Genomic DNA, 15820 nt, shown 5'->3' on the forward strand with positions numbered 1-15820 from the left:
GTGCCTCAACCATTGCCTCCTATCTGGCACAGTGAGATTTAAAAAAGAGAGAGAGAGAGAGAGAGAGAGAGAGACAGTCACACCATAACGGCACAGCACACCTTCCCTGTACCAAACCCAGCAGAGAGCCGTCTCTTTTTAAACAGGAAGTAGCAGCCATTCTATATGGATGGGCTGGCAGCTGGACACATGGGGTTTTAACGTTACCTGGCATGGCATCCATGGAAATATAGGGCTCAAATGGAATGGCCTTCTTCCTGTTACGGGTGATTAAGAAGACACCCAAGAATGCAATGAGGCACCTGAGAACAGGGGCAAGGGAGGGAGAGAAAAAAGGCCAGAGTGAGGTTGGGAGGGCTACTTTCAAGCCCAGGTGAGGGGGAAAAGAGGGTCATAGGCCACAGGGAGGGGGTTTGCTGCTGAACAGCCCCGGGGAGGCTGAGGGGCCTGAGATGGGCGGGGAGCAGACTGGAGATAAACGACGGCCTCACACACCCTTCCGCTCGGCACTGCGTTAATCAGGATAAATTAGACTCTTCCTGGGCAAAATGTCTTCCCTTCCATTTGGCCTGTGTCTTCAGGACCTCCCCTTAAAAGATATTTTTTTAATGTTTATTTATTTTTGAGACAGAGAGAGAGAGAGAGAGAGAGAGAGAGAGAGAGAGAGAAATGAATGGGGGAGAGGCAGAGAGAGAGGGAGACATAGAATCCAAAGCAGGCTCCAGGCTCTGAACTGTCAGCACAGAGCCCGATGCGGGGCTCAAACCCACGAACTGAGAGATCATGACCTGAGCGGAAGTTCGGATGCTTAGCTGACTGAGCCACTCAGGTGCCCCCCAAAATACTTTGTTTAAATCAAAAAAATTCTTTGTGGCCTAAATTCAATCAGTATAGGAGAGAAAGAAAAAGTGAAAAAGCCCCTGATCTCCCCCTAATCCCATCCCCCTCCCCCCGCAGGTGTACATTCTTCTAGAGTCTTTTCCTTTTTCCCTAGAGTTTAGATAAATAAACACGCTTTCTAAAATCTGAGGTGTGATTTACATGCGGTAAAATGCACAAACCCTAAATGTAGCGCTCGATGAATTTGGTCCATGTGGACACTCGTGTGATCGCCACACAGGTCCACAGAGGAGACATTTGCATCCCCTCCACCCCAGAAAGTTTCCTCATGCCCCTTCCAATCCATGCTAACCCTGCCCCAGAGGAAGCCACTGTTCTGACCTCCTCTATCACCCAAAACTTGATTTGCCTGTTCTTGAACTTCTTATAAGTGAAACCATACAGTATGTATATACTATGTCTAGTTTCTTCCACTTAATAAACTTTTCATTATTTACTTATTTCTTTATTGTTTGTTTGTTTTTGAGAGAAGGAGAGACAGAGCACAGGAGGGAGGGGCAGAGAGAGAGGGAAACACAGAGTACGAAGCAGGCTCCAGGCTCTGAGCTGTCAGCACAGAGCCTGACGCAGGGCTAGAGCCCAGAAACTGTGAGATCATGACCTGAGCCAAAGTCAGATGCTCAACTGACTAAGCTACCTGGGCGCCCTGCTTTTTAAATTAATTTTAGAGAGAGAGAGTGTGAGCAGGGCAGAGGCAGGGGGTGGGGTGGTGTGGGGTGGGGGGGGAGAGAGGGAGAGGGAGAGAGGGAGAGAGGATGTTAAGTAGGTTTCACTTCACGCTCAGCATGGAATTCGAAGTGAGACTTGATCCCACGACCCTTGGATCATGACCTGAGCCAAAATCAAGAGTCAGACGCTCAACTGACTGAGCCACCTAGGTGCCCCTACTTGATAAATGTTTTTAAGGTTCATTCACCTTATTGTATATATTAGTAGTTCATTGGTTTTGTTATACTGAATCCACTGTCTTAATATACTATATCATTTGCTTTCTACTCTCCTGTGTATAGACATTTGGGTTGTATCCATTTGGACATATGATGAATAAAGCTACTATAAATATTCAGGTACAAGTCATTTTGTCAATGTGTACTTATTTGTTTTGGGTATATATCTAGATGTGGAGTTGCTAGATCATAGGGTAGACTATACATTTTTAAAAAATGTATTTTTTTCCATTAAATATATCCTAGACATGGTTCTATGTCAGTACCTATAGACTGACCTCAATTTTTCAAAATGGCAGCATGGTACTTTATTATATGGACATACCACAATCTATTTAGCCTGTATTCTATTGCTGGGTATTTAGGCTACTTCCAATTTTTTGCTTGTACAATTAACTTTTTAACTAAAAAACAGCCTCATACGTGTGTCTTTGCATCCCATTTCAATGATTTTTCCAAGATAAGTGATTAGAAATGGAATGTTGCATCGAACATCGCTCACTTACAATTTTTATTGACATTGCCAAATTGTCCTCTGGCATTAAACATCCTCTCGGTGTGGCAGAGAGCTGGTCTCCTCGTCCTCTCCTCTTGCCAACATGGCTTATTAATCCTGTTACTTTTTGCAAAATGATGGCATCTCATTTGGCTTCAAAATGCATTTCTGGGGGGGACCTGGGTGGCTCAGTCAGTTAAGCATCTGAGTTTTGATAGAGGCTCAAGTCACGATCTCATGGTCGTGGGATCGAGCTCAGTGTCAGGCTCTGCACTGAGTGGAGCCTGCTTGGGATTCTCTCTCTCTCCCCCTCTCTCTCCTCCCCTCCCCCTGTTTCCTCCCCTCCCCCTCCTCTCAAAAAATAAACTTTAAAAAAATGCATTTTTGTGATCTGGGGTGAGGCTGAGAGTCTTTTCATGTGTCAAAATGGGATCTTTTCAAAATGACAAGGAGATTAGAGCCCACAAGAGAAGAAGGGGGAAGGAGATAAAGCCCTTTGGGAGGAAAAGCCTCACCCTCTGGAGGACAAAGCTCCAAATCCTGGCTGTTCCCTGGGATCTAAAGGATTGCCTGAGAGGCAGAAGCAATAGTGGGGCCAGAGAGGCAAACTGCCTGGAGTTCTCTGGCCCCAGGCAATGCCCCAGGCCAGACAGCAGGACGTAACTCACCCCAGTGCAAACATACAGATGTGTAGCGCATCCTCCCCGATGAAGTCCAGGTAAAATACTGCGCCTGGAACAGCAGAAAATAGGAAATATGGGTGAGCTGTTTTCAAATCACCTTCTTGCCAGTCTGTCTAGCATTTGGCTAAACTCTCTTCCCTGTAGGAAACCAAAGTGATCAGAAACATCATGACCAGCAGGGCAAATGTCAGAAGAGTGGAATAAAAGCCATTTCGGGGCGGGGGGGGGGCGGGGGGGAGACAGACTGTCTTCTCTTTCTCCTACACTCCTCTTATCTCCATCTTGTTTTTCTATAGAGTTCTCACGGACCCTGCACCCAGCCTCCCCCAATTAAACACACTATAAACGAAACGACAGACTTTCTTTGCCAGTTTTTATATACTCCCTTCCCCCGTCTCTCCTAAGAGGGAAAGGCAAGGCTTGGTGTTAAGCTGTCAGAGCTCTCTAACCTCGCGTGGCCAGCAGATGGCAGGCCTGCAGGCCCGCTCCTGCACCGGGAGCCACATGGGCCTGGCTGCCCTCACCCGCCTTGCAGCCTGCGTCTGTCTGGACTCATTCTACCTCCCGGGGCTTCATGTTGTGTCCCTGAGCTCCTGATTCCTGCCCAGCTTCTGATCATGCCGTTGGCTCTTCCTTTCAACCCTGACTGGACCCAAGTTCTGGATCATGACTTAAGTCTGTGCAGCGGGCTCACTTTCTGGTTGCTCTGGGTCAACGCCTCCCGGGATCCCGGGTCCTGCTCTCAGCACAGGCTCTGGCAGGACGTGTGCCCACCTTGTTCCCACCTCTGTGAGCAGGATTTGGCACGCTTGTCTAAAGGGCAGTGCAAAACATCTGGCTTTACGGCCGGGCCTTCCTCAAAGGGAGGCACACTGTTCTTATTGGCCTTATTACCTCGGAGATTTTCATCTTCATTGACCCTTAAAAACAAACACACTCTGATATGCTTGCAGCCTCCGAAGCCACCTCAGAAGAAAAAGTAGGGGTGGAGTAGAAGAAAGGGGTTTCTTCACGCTGACGGCGTGGAGCCTACTTGGGATTCTCTCTCTCCCCTAACTGATGACGGCTTACTCAGCACCTATTACATTACAGATGCTTCATCCGGACATAATCTCTAAAAATTATAGAGAAGAAATCTGTGATCGCTTAGTGGAGCTAGCAGATGATGGCAAAAATCGCTGGAGAAACTTTGTGCCAGTCGTACAAAGTACATCTTGTGTGTGTTTTAATTCTAGGACGTGAGTGTTATTCCCATTTTATGAATGTGGAACTGGGGCTCAGAGAGGTTAAGTGATTTTCCTAGGGTCACACGGCTCTGTGTCTGTGCTTGGGTGCAAACCCGGGTCCCTCTGGCCCGAAATCCCGCACTTTCTCTATGACGTCATACACGACTCTGAGAGGTAGAACAAGTCCGCAGAACTGGCCTTTTGAGAGAGGCAGAGCCCCGTCCCTCCACACTGGGCTAATGTCCCTGCTGCGCAGATGGGAGACAGGAATCTAGCGATCGCCACCCTTACCTGCTGTGATAGCAATGGTAGTGGACAGAATGTAGCCCACGCTGGCAATCAAAGAGGAGTCGTACATCCGTGAGGCTTGACTTAAAAACCTTAAACACAAGAGCACTGTGGTCAGTGGGCATGTCAGGAAGGCTGAGGTGAGAGCTGATGACAGCAGGCTCGGTTTGAAAAATGAAGATGGCGCATGAAGGAACATCCCTTGGGTTTACAAAGATGCCACCCGTGCCTCTCTCGGTCCAGGGTCCACGCTTTTGTTCCCATTTGTCGCCTGGACAATCCTGTTCCCCACGTGGGCCATGCCTTCCCGGTCTCATATCTCTCTGGCCACAGGGTCCTCATCACCCGAAACGCCCTTCTCACGCTCCTCCCGTCACTGTCGCCAGCATCCCCACCCCACTAAAAAGAGCCACTTCTGTCCTTGTATATAGTCCAAGAAACTTACAGCACTTAGCACATTCTGCCTATTGCTGTGATTATTAAAAAAAAAAATTTTTTTTTTTTGGGGCGCCTGGGTGGCGCAGTCGGTTAAGCGTCCGACTTCAGCCAGGTCACGATCTCGCGGTCCGTGAGTTCGAGCCCCGCGTCAGGCTCTGGGCTGATGGCTCGGAGCCTGGAGCCTGTTTCCGATTCTGTGTCTCCCTCTCTCTCTGCCCCTCCCCTGTTCATGCTCTGTCTCTCTCTGTCCCAAAAAAAAAAAAAAAAAAAAAAAAAAAAAGTTGAAAAAAAAAATTTTTTTTTAATGTTTATATTTGGGGGGGGAACAGTGCACAAGTGGGGGGAGGGGCAGAGAGAGAGGGAGACAGAATCAGCAGCAGGTTCCAGGCTCTGAGCTGTCAGCACAGAGCCCGACATGGGGCTCGAATCCATAAGCCACGAGATCATGACCTGAGCCAAAGTCGGCCGCTCAACTGACGGAGTTACTCAGGTGCTCCTGTAAATTATTTTTTTAAAACAAATTTTCTTCTTTTTTTTTAAATTTTTTTTTTTTTTTTTAGCGTTTATTTATTTTTGAGACAGAGAGAGACAAAGCATGAACAGGGGAGGGTCAGAGAGAGGGAGACACAGAATCTGAAACAGGCTCCAGGCTCTGAGCTGTCAGCACAGAGCCCGATGCGGGGCTCGAACTCACGGACAGCGAGATCATGACCTGGGCCGAAGTCGGCCACTTAACCGACTGAGCCACCCAGGCGCCCCCAAATTTTCTTCTTAATGCAAAAATAATGTGCTCGCTGCAGTAAGTACGGGAAAGAGAGAGAGAGAAATTAGAATCATTCCTAATCTCTCCATCTAGGATGAACACTCCCTCATCTCGGAATATATTCTTTGTCCATTCTCTGCATAGCATTTAGTCATTACTACCTAGTTGCCTACACCATGACATACATCCCACTCAGTTGTTCTCTTCCGTTAGTGTGGCTGCCCTTCCCCCTACCCCAGGGCTGTGAGTGTCCTGGGGACAGCGACTATTGCTCAGGCCTGTGTGTGCAGACCGGCCCGGCACACAGCGGGCCCTCGGCGGATGTGTGCTGACTGGGTGAGTGAGAAGGGGGAGTGGGCATCGGATTCATCTCTGGAACCGTGGGGTGCTCAGCACAGAGCCTGGCGCTGGGTCGGCTCAGGGGTGATAACCAGAATCTCTGTGGTAGGACTAAAGCCAGTAATAATCCACATAATAGGGGTGCCTGGGTGGCTCAGCGGGTTAAGCATCTGACTCTTGTTTTGCGCTCAGGTCATGATCTCATAGTTCCCTGGGTTCGAGCCCCACTTTGGGCTCCGTGCTGACGGCGTGGAGCCAACTTGGGATTCTCTCTCTCTCTCCCCTGCTCGTTCACTCTCTCCCTCTCTCTCAAAATAAATAAATAAACATTTAAAAAATAATCGCCATAATAATAGTCATCATAATCATAAAAGAGGCTGAGATGTTGTGGACATTACTCTGGGGACGGTACTGAGCGCTTTATGCGATTCTCTTAGGTAGGGGCCGTTGTTGTTCTCACTTGCGGACAAGGAATCTGACCCCAGGGAAGCTGAGGGAAAGGCCTGGAGGGGAGAGGCTCTAGAGCCCAACACTCAATCCGGTCCCAGGCCGTCGGGGGCCCTCTGCCGAGCACCGAGTCTCAGACGTGGACAAGGCCCAGGCCTACCCTTACCACCGCTTCCGAGAGAGAAACGATCACCTCGCTCTACGGGGAAGATTTCTTGGGGGCAAGAAATGGCAACTTTCTGTTTTCCACCTAACAGGTGGCTCCTGGGGGCCGCACAGCTTCAAGAGTCCACGAAGCAGACGCCTGCCTGGGAGGAGACGGGAGGCGAGGCTGCCGGTGATCACACATTTCTCCCATTTTGAGGTGGCGGGAAAAACAATGTCCCTTCCGGGCTTCGTCTTTCCGGGGGCACAGAGCCCTGCCCCACCACGTGACAGCTCGGCCAATCAGCGACCCCTCTCCCCCCACAGCGGCTGCCTAACCTTGGCTACAGGCTGTGTGGTGCGATCATTCTGCCTTCCCTACAGCTTCCGAAACAAAGCAGATCGGGCCCAGCGCCCGGAAGAGACCTGCGTGCAGAGGCCCGGCAGGAAAAGGGTCTGCAACTCACGCGGCTTGGTAGACAGCGGTGGCCACCATGCACACGAACATCACGTAGAAGATGGGGTAGTCGAGCTGCAGGTTCCCCTGGATGGACAGGACCAGCATGCCAGCCACGGCCTTCACCGTCACCACCGTCATTGAGCCTGCAGAAGGTGAACAGGAGGGACGGATGCAGGGAGTCGCCCCCTGAAAGTCAGTTTATGACCCCAAAGGACTTGATGAAAAATACAGAGCACTGGCAGAGCCAACCCAGTGACCGACGTGGCGAGAAGAAGCCGTTTGCCTCGGCTCTCTTACGCCCCTTCCATGAGCTGCCCTATCTGTGCTGCTACGTCCAAGAGAAGAAAGCAAAATACCAACAGACGTCTCCAAATGTCATTTCCAGACTCCAGCAAGAAAGGGCATTGAGTCTAAGTCTGAACGCGAGTGGCAGCGTTGTGCCTGGAACGCGGTAGGAGGTCAAGACGACCTTTGAATGGATAAATGAACTTCTTTTGAGTATCATTCTCATGGCAATCACAGGGAAAAGAAACATGGTGTGCAAGGAGCTCTATTTTTTTTTTTTTAATGCTTATTCGCTTGTATTAAAAAAAAAAAACAAACATTTTGTTAGAGGTCCCTGGATGTTTTGGAATCCTACCCCTATGTGCCTGCACATACTTTTCCGATAATACATGTTTGTGTATTTTAAAGTGATACCCATGTACCACTGTGCTTCTATGGTATTTACATTATATAACAGCTGCAGGAGAGATCATTGCTCACCTCACTGTGGAGACCACTGCTTTATCCAGTGGTGCAGAAATGACTGCTAAGCCTAAACTGTCCGATCCCCCTGCCGGAGGAGGAGGGAAAAGAAACCACTGCCAAGTATGGGTACAAATGAAGCCCTTTATTCTTGCTGAGGTGCTCTCCTTTCCCATTTTTCTTGGCTTCTGCTCCTTTTCCCTCTTGCTAACAACGCACCACACACAGTGGCTTCTGGGCCCCTCAGCTACCTGGATGACGGTTGTCAAACAGCAGCAGCCAGTGAAGACAGGCACTTTCGTGAGGGTGTCCTTGCTGGTGAGAAGGGGACACAGGGAGAGCAGCCAATGTGCCTTAGGGCCTTCTGGCCTTCCTGCTCATCAGAGGGACCCTGACCTTCCAAACTGCTTTGCAAACAAGATCACCAAGGAAGGGACCGCCACTATTAAGTTACTGCACGGACAAAACTCTAAAATATGCTCAGTGAAAGACGCCAGTCACAAAAAGCCCCATTATTAGAGGATTCCGTTTATATTGTATACTTCAAACAGGTGAATGTTATGGTGGGTAAATTATTATCTCAATAAAGCTGTTTTTAAAAAATCAAAATGCTGCAACCTTGGCCCCTGTGGCCCCTATCTGTGTGGCTGACGGCCTGTGACTGGTGTGGAGGCTCGGTGTGGGAAGGACAGAAGGGCGGCAACACGCCTTGGGCACTTGTGCCGGTCTCATTTACCCCTGCTCACCCCCCCTGAGATTTGGGTGTTCTCCCAGGCCTATTTTTAGAGGACAGCGCGGCTTCAACAGGAGGGAGTCACCTGCCCCAGGCTACAGAGGCCCCCCCCCCCCCACTGGAAGTCCGGGCACATCTCACAGCCCGATTAGTATATCACACTCTATGTGGGGTCAGGCCTTGCCCCAGTCTGATTCGGGGGCCATTTCCCACATTGCGGCCGTCCCTCCCAAAGGAAAGAAAAAACAGGTGCCAGAGCAAAATCGATTCCTGCTTTTGAATCCAGCACTCCTTCCCAGCCCAACAGGCTTCCATGAAGCCTTAAGGAGGCAGTTGGAGCCTGCCCCACCGCTGACTTCTCTGAAATAAACTCTTACCCCCCTCGCCCTTACCCTGCTGCCTTCTTCTTCACTGTAATCACCACGGCCCAAACTTCTCCAGGATCTATGCATTTGTCTGCTTGTTTATTAACACTTCCTCCCTTTGGAATGGAGGCCTCCCTAGGGCAGGGGTTTGTCTGTCTGGTCCACCGCTGTGGCTCCCTCTCCGGCACCGTTCCTGGCACTTAGGGGACTCTTGGTATTGGAGCAAGGACACTGAACGCAGTCAGCAGAGTGACAGAACTGACGGAAGCCACCTCCACTCGGCAGGGACCTTGTGGTGCTGCCCGATGGTGGCAAAACTCAACCACCCAGACCCCCACTCACCGAGTAAGGCCACGAGGAGAAGAATCACGACGATGTTGTTGGCGTTCTTCTCCTTGTAGAAGTACAGCAGCAAGCAGAACAGAATGATCTCGACAAGCTGTGGAGGTCAGCAGGCAGGGAGGTTAGTGGTGGCCATGGGTGTGGGCAAGCCTGGGAGGCCCTGCTGGGCTGGGCTGGAGTTGATGCTACTGGTGTCACTAAAGTCACAAAGTTGAAAGTCATGGAAGGACTCAAGTCCCTCAGAGTTGACAGGGAATTGAAGCACAGAGCATTTCCCAAACTCTCCCATGGAAACGGGAGGGGCTCTGAGTAAACTCTGAGTGAATCTCTACCCTCTGGGTAACACTGATGAGGAGTTCGCTCAGGGCTTTGAGGGGGGTGCGCTGGCCTCACACATGCCCTGTCTTACATGGCCGGGATTCATCAGGCTGAGGTTTCTCCCCACCTCACTGCTCCGTGGGTAACCCCATTAAAACTGAAGGTGGGTCAAAGAGGGAGACACTAGGGACGCCTGGGTGGCTCAGTTGGTCAAGCAACCGACTTCGACTCAGGTCATGATCTCACAGTTTGTACGTTCGAGCCCCGCATCAGGCTCTATGCTGACAGCTCGGAGCCTAGAGCCTGCTTCAGATTCTGTGCCTCCCCCCTCTCTGCCCCTCCCTGTCTCGCACTCTCTTTCTCAAAAATAAATAAACATAAAAAAAAATTAAAAAAATAAATGAAAAAGAAAAAAGAGGGAGACACTGTTCACTGAGGAGAAGAGCTCTTTGGTTGAAGTAGAACCTTTGGCTTAAGTATACGTGCCCCTGTCCCCTAACCAAGCCTTCAATGTGCGCGGCTTGGTGGGGTCGAAAGAAAGGACATTTGGAGTCAGCGAGGCCCAAGTTTGAAATTGGATCTGCTTCTAAAATGGTTGTGTGGCCGTGGGCAAGTCACTTAACATCTCTAAGCCTCGATTACCTCATCTGTGAAATAGGGATTACGATTCTTACTTTGTAAGGCCATAATCATCGCTAACGCGTAACGAACTCATAAAGGCGCCAGGCACCTTGTAAACACTGTGTCTAGACTAAGGTCGTTAATCAGCACAATAATTCTGTGAAGTAGGCACTGTCACAGTGCTAGCTAATGAAATGGCAGAGCCGGGATCCGAACCTGGGCAGTCTGGCTCCAGGGCCCGTGCACTTTCCCACTAGGCTACGCTGCCCGGATGCGAGAGGCCCAGGGCCTAGGGTGTAGAAGGCACTCATAAAGAGCAACGCAGAAACATTAACGGGCATTTCGAAAAATTTTTAAATTCCTCATAATTGGAGACCATAAAAAAAACAAAACCCCAGCTGTTTTCATTTTCCTGTTTCTTCCTGCCTTTGTTGCAGTGAATACATATTTTATCTACTTGTCATCACAGTCCGCGCAGTTTTGTCCTGGGATGTTTTTAGTTACCAAAAACAACTCTCGTATTTTCTGAAGTTGTCATAATTATCTTTAATTGCCGCAACATACACCATCAAGCAGATGCAGTTGCTCATCAACATTGCTAACCATCGTGCGTGCTCTCAGGGGCCCGGTTTTCTAGCCATTCTTCACGAGGCTTAAATGCATGCTGGCATAGGCTTGGTGCTGCTGCGTACGTGACCTTGAGTCCCGGGAGCATGTCTCCTCTCTTCCTTTCTTTTTACCGAAGTATAGTTGACACACCACGTCACGTTAGTGTCAGGCGTACCACACAGCGACTGGACAACTCTATCAACTCTGTATATCATGCTCTGCTCACAAGTGCACCTGCCGTCAGTCTCACGTGCACCGTGTCTGGCACACAGCAGATACCCCGTGAATGTTGACCGAATCGGGCCACATCTCTCTAGCTGGCAGTGTTAGGTCACAACAGAGACGTACTCACGTCAGGGGACTGAAATCTATCAGCGGGAGGGAGAGGGGGCAGGGGCAAAGGCAGGGAAATAAACAGCTCCCGTCAAGGAGAGGTCAAGGCCAGGTACCCCACTAGAGAGACACCCCTTGAGTGAGCCAGTTCGAGCCACGCTGGAGATCGGGGCCTGCACAGAAGCCCTATGAGCTGCCCTAACATTACCTTTCACTCATTCTAATGCTAAGATCTCCTACGGGTGGGGTTTTCTGCCATTTTTTGTGAATATACAATGTAAGGACTAGCACGTCGACATGCTGATAAGCATGTGCAGCTGAACCAAAGTGCCTAAGAAACAGAAAATGCATCAGTTCCTTAATGTGCCCAGCTCCCTGCCCTTGCCCTCCAGCACACTGCATAAAAGCTTCCTGCCCAAACCCCACGGGGAGACAGTGCTTTGAGAGCTATCTCCCTGTCTCCTTACTTGTGACAAGTAATAAAAGGTCTTTGCTTTCAACACTTCCTCGGGTTGTGTTCAATTGGATGCACCCCAAGCAGCGACCCCTTGAGTTCGGTTACAGCGGCAATGGCTTGGAGACACAAGGAGACAAACAGAGTAGGTCACTGGGCATCTGCCAAGGGCTGGGTGATTGCCGCACCACCTCACGTCCCCCAACCATCAGCCCCGGGCCAGTGACTCCCACCAAGCTTACACAGAAGGAGGCAGAGCTTCCGGTTAGGTGACCTGGCCAAGGTCACACAGCGCATGACAGATTCAAGCCCAGGACTCCCTAAGAGAAAACTGTGTTCTGGGGTTAAGCTTTTCCTGAAGAGGGGTGTTCTTTGGCTCTGTCCTGCCAGAGACAGGGTGTGGAGAAGTGGCAGTCTCCACGCCCACCAGCTACACGCTGGGGCTGGCTGACGGTAGGGAGATGAGACAGTCCCAATCTGGGGGACATCTATCCTCTGCCTTGGGAGCAAACTAAGGAAAAAGGACGTTTCAGGCCTGTAGAGCAGTCCCAGGCTGCTCGTGTCAGAGGAAAAACAGGCAACACCTTCATCGGCGGGCCGTGGTGAAGGAAGGTGGTCCGTGAAGCCAGGCAGGCCCGACTTCGAATCCAGCTCTGCCCTCGTGGGACTCTGAGCAGTCGGCTAACCTCCCGACGCTTCAGTTTTCTCCTCCATAAAATGGGGAGAAAAACCTTATAGGGTTCTGGGAGAATTTGAGATGATACGCAAGAAAGTGTTTAGCTCAGTGCCTGCCTGGCATAGAACAGGAATATATACCGGCAGCTTATTAAATACCTTACATGCTTCCTCAGTCAGTTTATTTGTAGACCTAACGTGGGACGTAATCGGGGCTAGGGGTTTAAGAGACAGTTTCCAGTGCCTCTGGAGTTTCTGTCAGCTTCTAGCAGCTGTGTGATACTGGGAAAAAATAAATAGGTAACATTTCTACGACGGTTTAAAATGTTAAGTGTTTTTCTTTTTTTTTTTTTTTTTTTTTTTTAAATTTTTTTTTTTTTTTCAACGTTTATTTATTTTTGGGACAGAGAGAGACAGAGCATGAACGGGGGAGGGGCAGAGAGACAGGGAGACACAGAATCGGAAACAGGCTCCAGGCTCTGAGCCATCAGCCCAGAGCCCGACGCGGGGCTCGAACTCACGGACCGCGAGATCGTGACCTGGCTGAAGTCGGACGCTTAACCGACTGCGCCACCCAGGCGCCCCTGTTAAGTGTTTTTCTTACCTTAAAAGTCTTAAATGATCACTGGAGAAATTCTGGATGACGCATAAAGACACAGGTGAAGTGAACACTCAATCATAATTCCAGCTCTCGGAGACAATTATAGACAGAGTTTCCGTTTCTCCATCTAGTCCTTCACATATACATTGTACACACACACCTACACTATCTCTAAAAACTGAAATGATCGTATTATATGTGCAGATTTAGACATTACCCAGGATATGAGTGAAAAAGGCATTTCCCATGGAGTACATCCTTGCCACAAGCACGGTCTTTGGCGCTGTGAGATACGTCATGATTCACTTGAATCCCCTATCGCTGGATATTCAGGTGCCCAGGGTCTAGGACTTGACGCTCCCTCCTGCCATCTTGGGTGGAAGGCACAATGGCTTCTCTTACCATGTACAAGAGAAAAGGCCAGCTCACGAGGTGCCTGGTGATGTTCTCGCCTGTCATCTTCTCGTGACTGTTGGGTGCGAATGTCACCAGCAAGTAGGTGCCCACGATGGCCAAACCGCAGCCAACAAAGGACAAGACGTAGCGCCCTGCAGGGAAAGGGAGGCTGTCACAGGGCTGGCTGCAGGTTGGGCCTCAGGCCAGCATGTGCTTCTGGTACCTGCTGTCGTTGCTGTTGTTTTTGGTTTTTCTTATCTTCCTTATTGTTATTTAAAAAAAAATTTTTTTTAATGTTTATTTATTTTTGAGACAGAGAGAGACAGAGCATGAACGGGGGAGGGTCAGAGAGAGGGAGACAGAGAATCTGAAACAGGCTCCGGGCTCTGAGCTGTCCGCACAGAGCCCGACACGGGGCTCGAACTCACGGACTGCGAGATCGTGACCTGAGCTGAAGTTGGACACTGAACCGACTGAGCCACCCAGGCGCCCCTTCCTTATTGTTATTTAAAAAAAATAACATGTAATGTTGAAAACATTTTAGTGAGGTGGGGCATGTATACAAAAAAGTGCTCGATGAATTCTCACAAAGTGAACACACCCACGTAACCAGCACCCAGATCAAGAAAGGGAACGTTAGCAGGACCCCAACATCCTCCCTTGTGTCTCCTTTGAATCACTAGACCGCGGCCCCGGGAGAAAACTTTGACTTCTAACAGGTGCCGACAGTTTGCCTGGTTTTGTACTCTATCTACGCGGGCTCACACACTACGTTTCCTTGTGTTTGGGTTCGTGCAACATTAAGGTTTGGGAGCTCGTGAGATTCATCTGTATCCTGGTGTGGGGTGTAGGGCTGTACGGTGTATCCATTCTGCGGCTGATGGGTGTTTGAGGGCTCTCCAGTTGTTGGGTGATAACAAATAACCAGCTAGGAACATCCTTGAGCGTGTCATTTGGAAAACATATCGTCCGTATTTCTTCTTGGGTGTAAAACGAGGAGTGCCGATTCCCAGGTCAGGGGATACACGGACGGTCAGCCCAGTAGTTACTGTCAAACGGTCTCCCAAACTGGTGGCACCAATTGCCACTCCCACTGGGAGAGTATTAGAGTAAGACTGCCTCTTTTTTTTCCTCCCTGGTAGCCATTCTGATAATGCACCGTGGTTTTAATGTGCATGTTACAGGGGGGAACATTTGAAAGCTCGGATCACTTTATGGGCAACATAAAAAACCAAACGTAACAAAACGTCACAAGCAAACCTACAGAGCCTACCATGTACCTTTTGAAAATGACCTTATCCTTTCCCGTCGGCTGGTTAACCTAATCCCAAGAGATCGGTCCAAATACTGTCAATATTCTATTCCACAGACCTGTCAGAGGTTGTTAGAGGGGTGGGGAGTCTCCTGCCTCTTCCCCTGGGTCCCGTCACACTCCAGTTGCACCCTGGGGATTTTGCGAAAAACCTCTGGAAGTCCAGCCCAGACCCAGGCAAGCTTTGAAAAGGGCTGTGAGTTCTGACCTATGCCTGGTTACCACAGGCCTCTGGATTTTTGTGGGATGGAACTAACTATATATTTCATTCCATTGTCTCCCAAAAAAATGTGATACCACATCACATGTCTTTAATTTTCATTCTAGGCCTCACAAGGCGCTCAAAAACCAGTCGTTCATTTGTTCGATGAATGAATGAGCCACGGTTAAATTCAATAATGAGTTCTGTGCTAAGATATACAAGTCTGTTGTCTTAAGTTTTCTTCAGGCAGGGAAAGGTCTTACTTAGCTCCATGCCTGTGGTGAACAGCACAGGTCTAGCATTGGGTGAATGTTTGCTGAATTTAATGGAACTTTATGCAGGACAGCCATGTACAGTTGTATAAATTGCTCACTGCCTAAGAGCACCTAGCTGAAGAGGTGATGAGGGCTAAAATCTAGCCCATGCTCTGCTCACCAGGTCATGTACCCATAGACCTACAGATGTCCAGAGGGGCCATCTTTTTCCAATTTACATAGGGCACTGCCTGGACTAGCGTGTCTCTTATACCAGGACCACCTAGAGTGAGCCTGGAAGGGACATAAAACTCTACACTGGTCTCAGAACCAGTCCAGCTACCCCGGTACCCTTCCTCTGTCATCGGGACTCTACCACAGATCACTCTGAGCAAAAGACTCTTGGCATCGTATGTTTGCTGAGCAGTGTCAGATTCTTTTCTTTTTCAAGCCTTCTGGCCCTGTCTTGCTCTTATCCGGCACCAACGATTCGGAACAGTTGTTCCCAAACTTGGCCACGTGAGCAAGTTCATTTGGCTGCACGCTCTAATCTAGTTTGTGGAAGCAATAAAGCATAACTTGCGACCTCTTGTCTTTGACCTCCATGTTTGTTTCCCATTGCTTTAGAACTCATTTAGGGAAAGAGGGTGCCTTTTATCAGGCCTCCTAAAATCCCAACAATAGATGCTCAGTAAATATAGATTGAGTGGAATGAATGAAAGCCCTT

General features: G+C 49.4%; 1 protein-coding gene across 3 annotated transcripts in view; it reads right to left on the bottom strand.

Moving 5' to 3' along the window:
* NIPAL3 (NIPA like domain containing 3) overlaps positions 1-15820 on the bottom strand; it is a 51850-nt gene that overhangs the window by 6465 nt on the left and 29565 nt on the right. For 2 of the 3 annotated variants that reach the window (XM_047083277.1, XM_047083279.1), the window contains exons 6-11: positions 13332-13477; positions 9319-9415; positions 7139-7274; positions 4544-4632; positions 3012-3075; positions 208-302 (exon numbers count right to left, since the gene is read on the bottom strand). In XM_047083277.1, coding sequence (XP_046939233.1) covers positions 208-302; positions 3012-3075; positions 4544-4632; positions 7139-7274; positions 9319-9415; positions 13332-13477 — 627 coding nt within the window. The remainder of the gene's footprint in view (positions 1-207; positions 303-3011; positions 3076-4543; positions 4633-7138; positions 7275-9318; positions 9416-13331; positions 13478-15820) is intronic. The other variant, XM_047083280.1, reaches the window with a different exon arrangement.

The sequence above is a fragment of the Lynx rufus genome, unplaced genomic scaffold (assembly GCF_022079265.1).
Source record: "Lynx rufus isolate CCGP_SWC_20201006 ecotype Redwood Valley unplaced genomic scaffold, mLynRuf1.p SCAF_2, whole genome shotgun sequence".
Classification (NCBI taxonomy): Eukaryota; Metazoa; Chordata; class Mammalia; order Carnivora; family Felidae; genus Lynx; species Lynx rufus.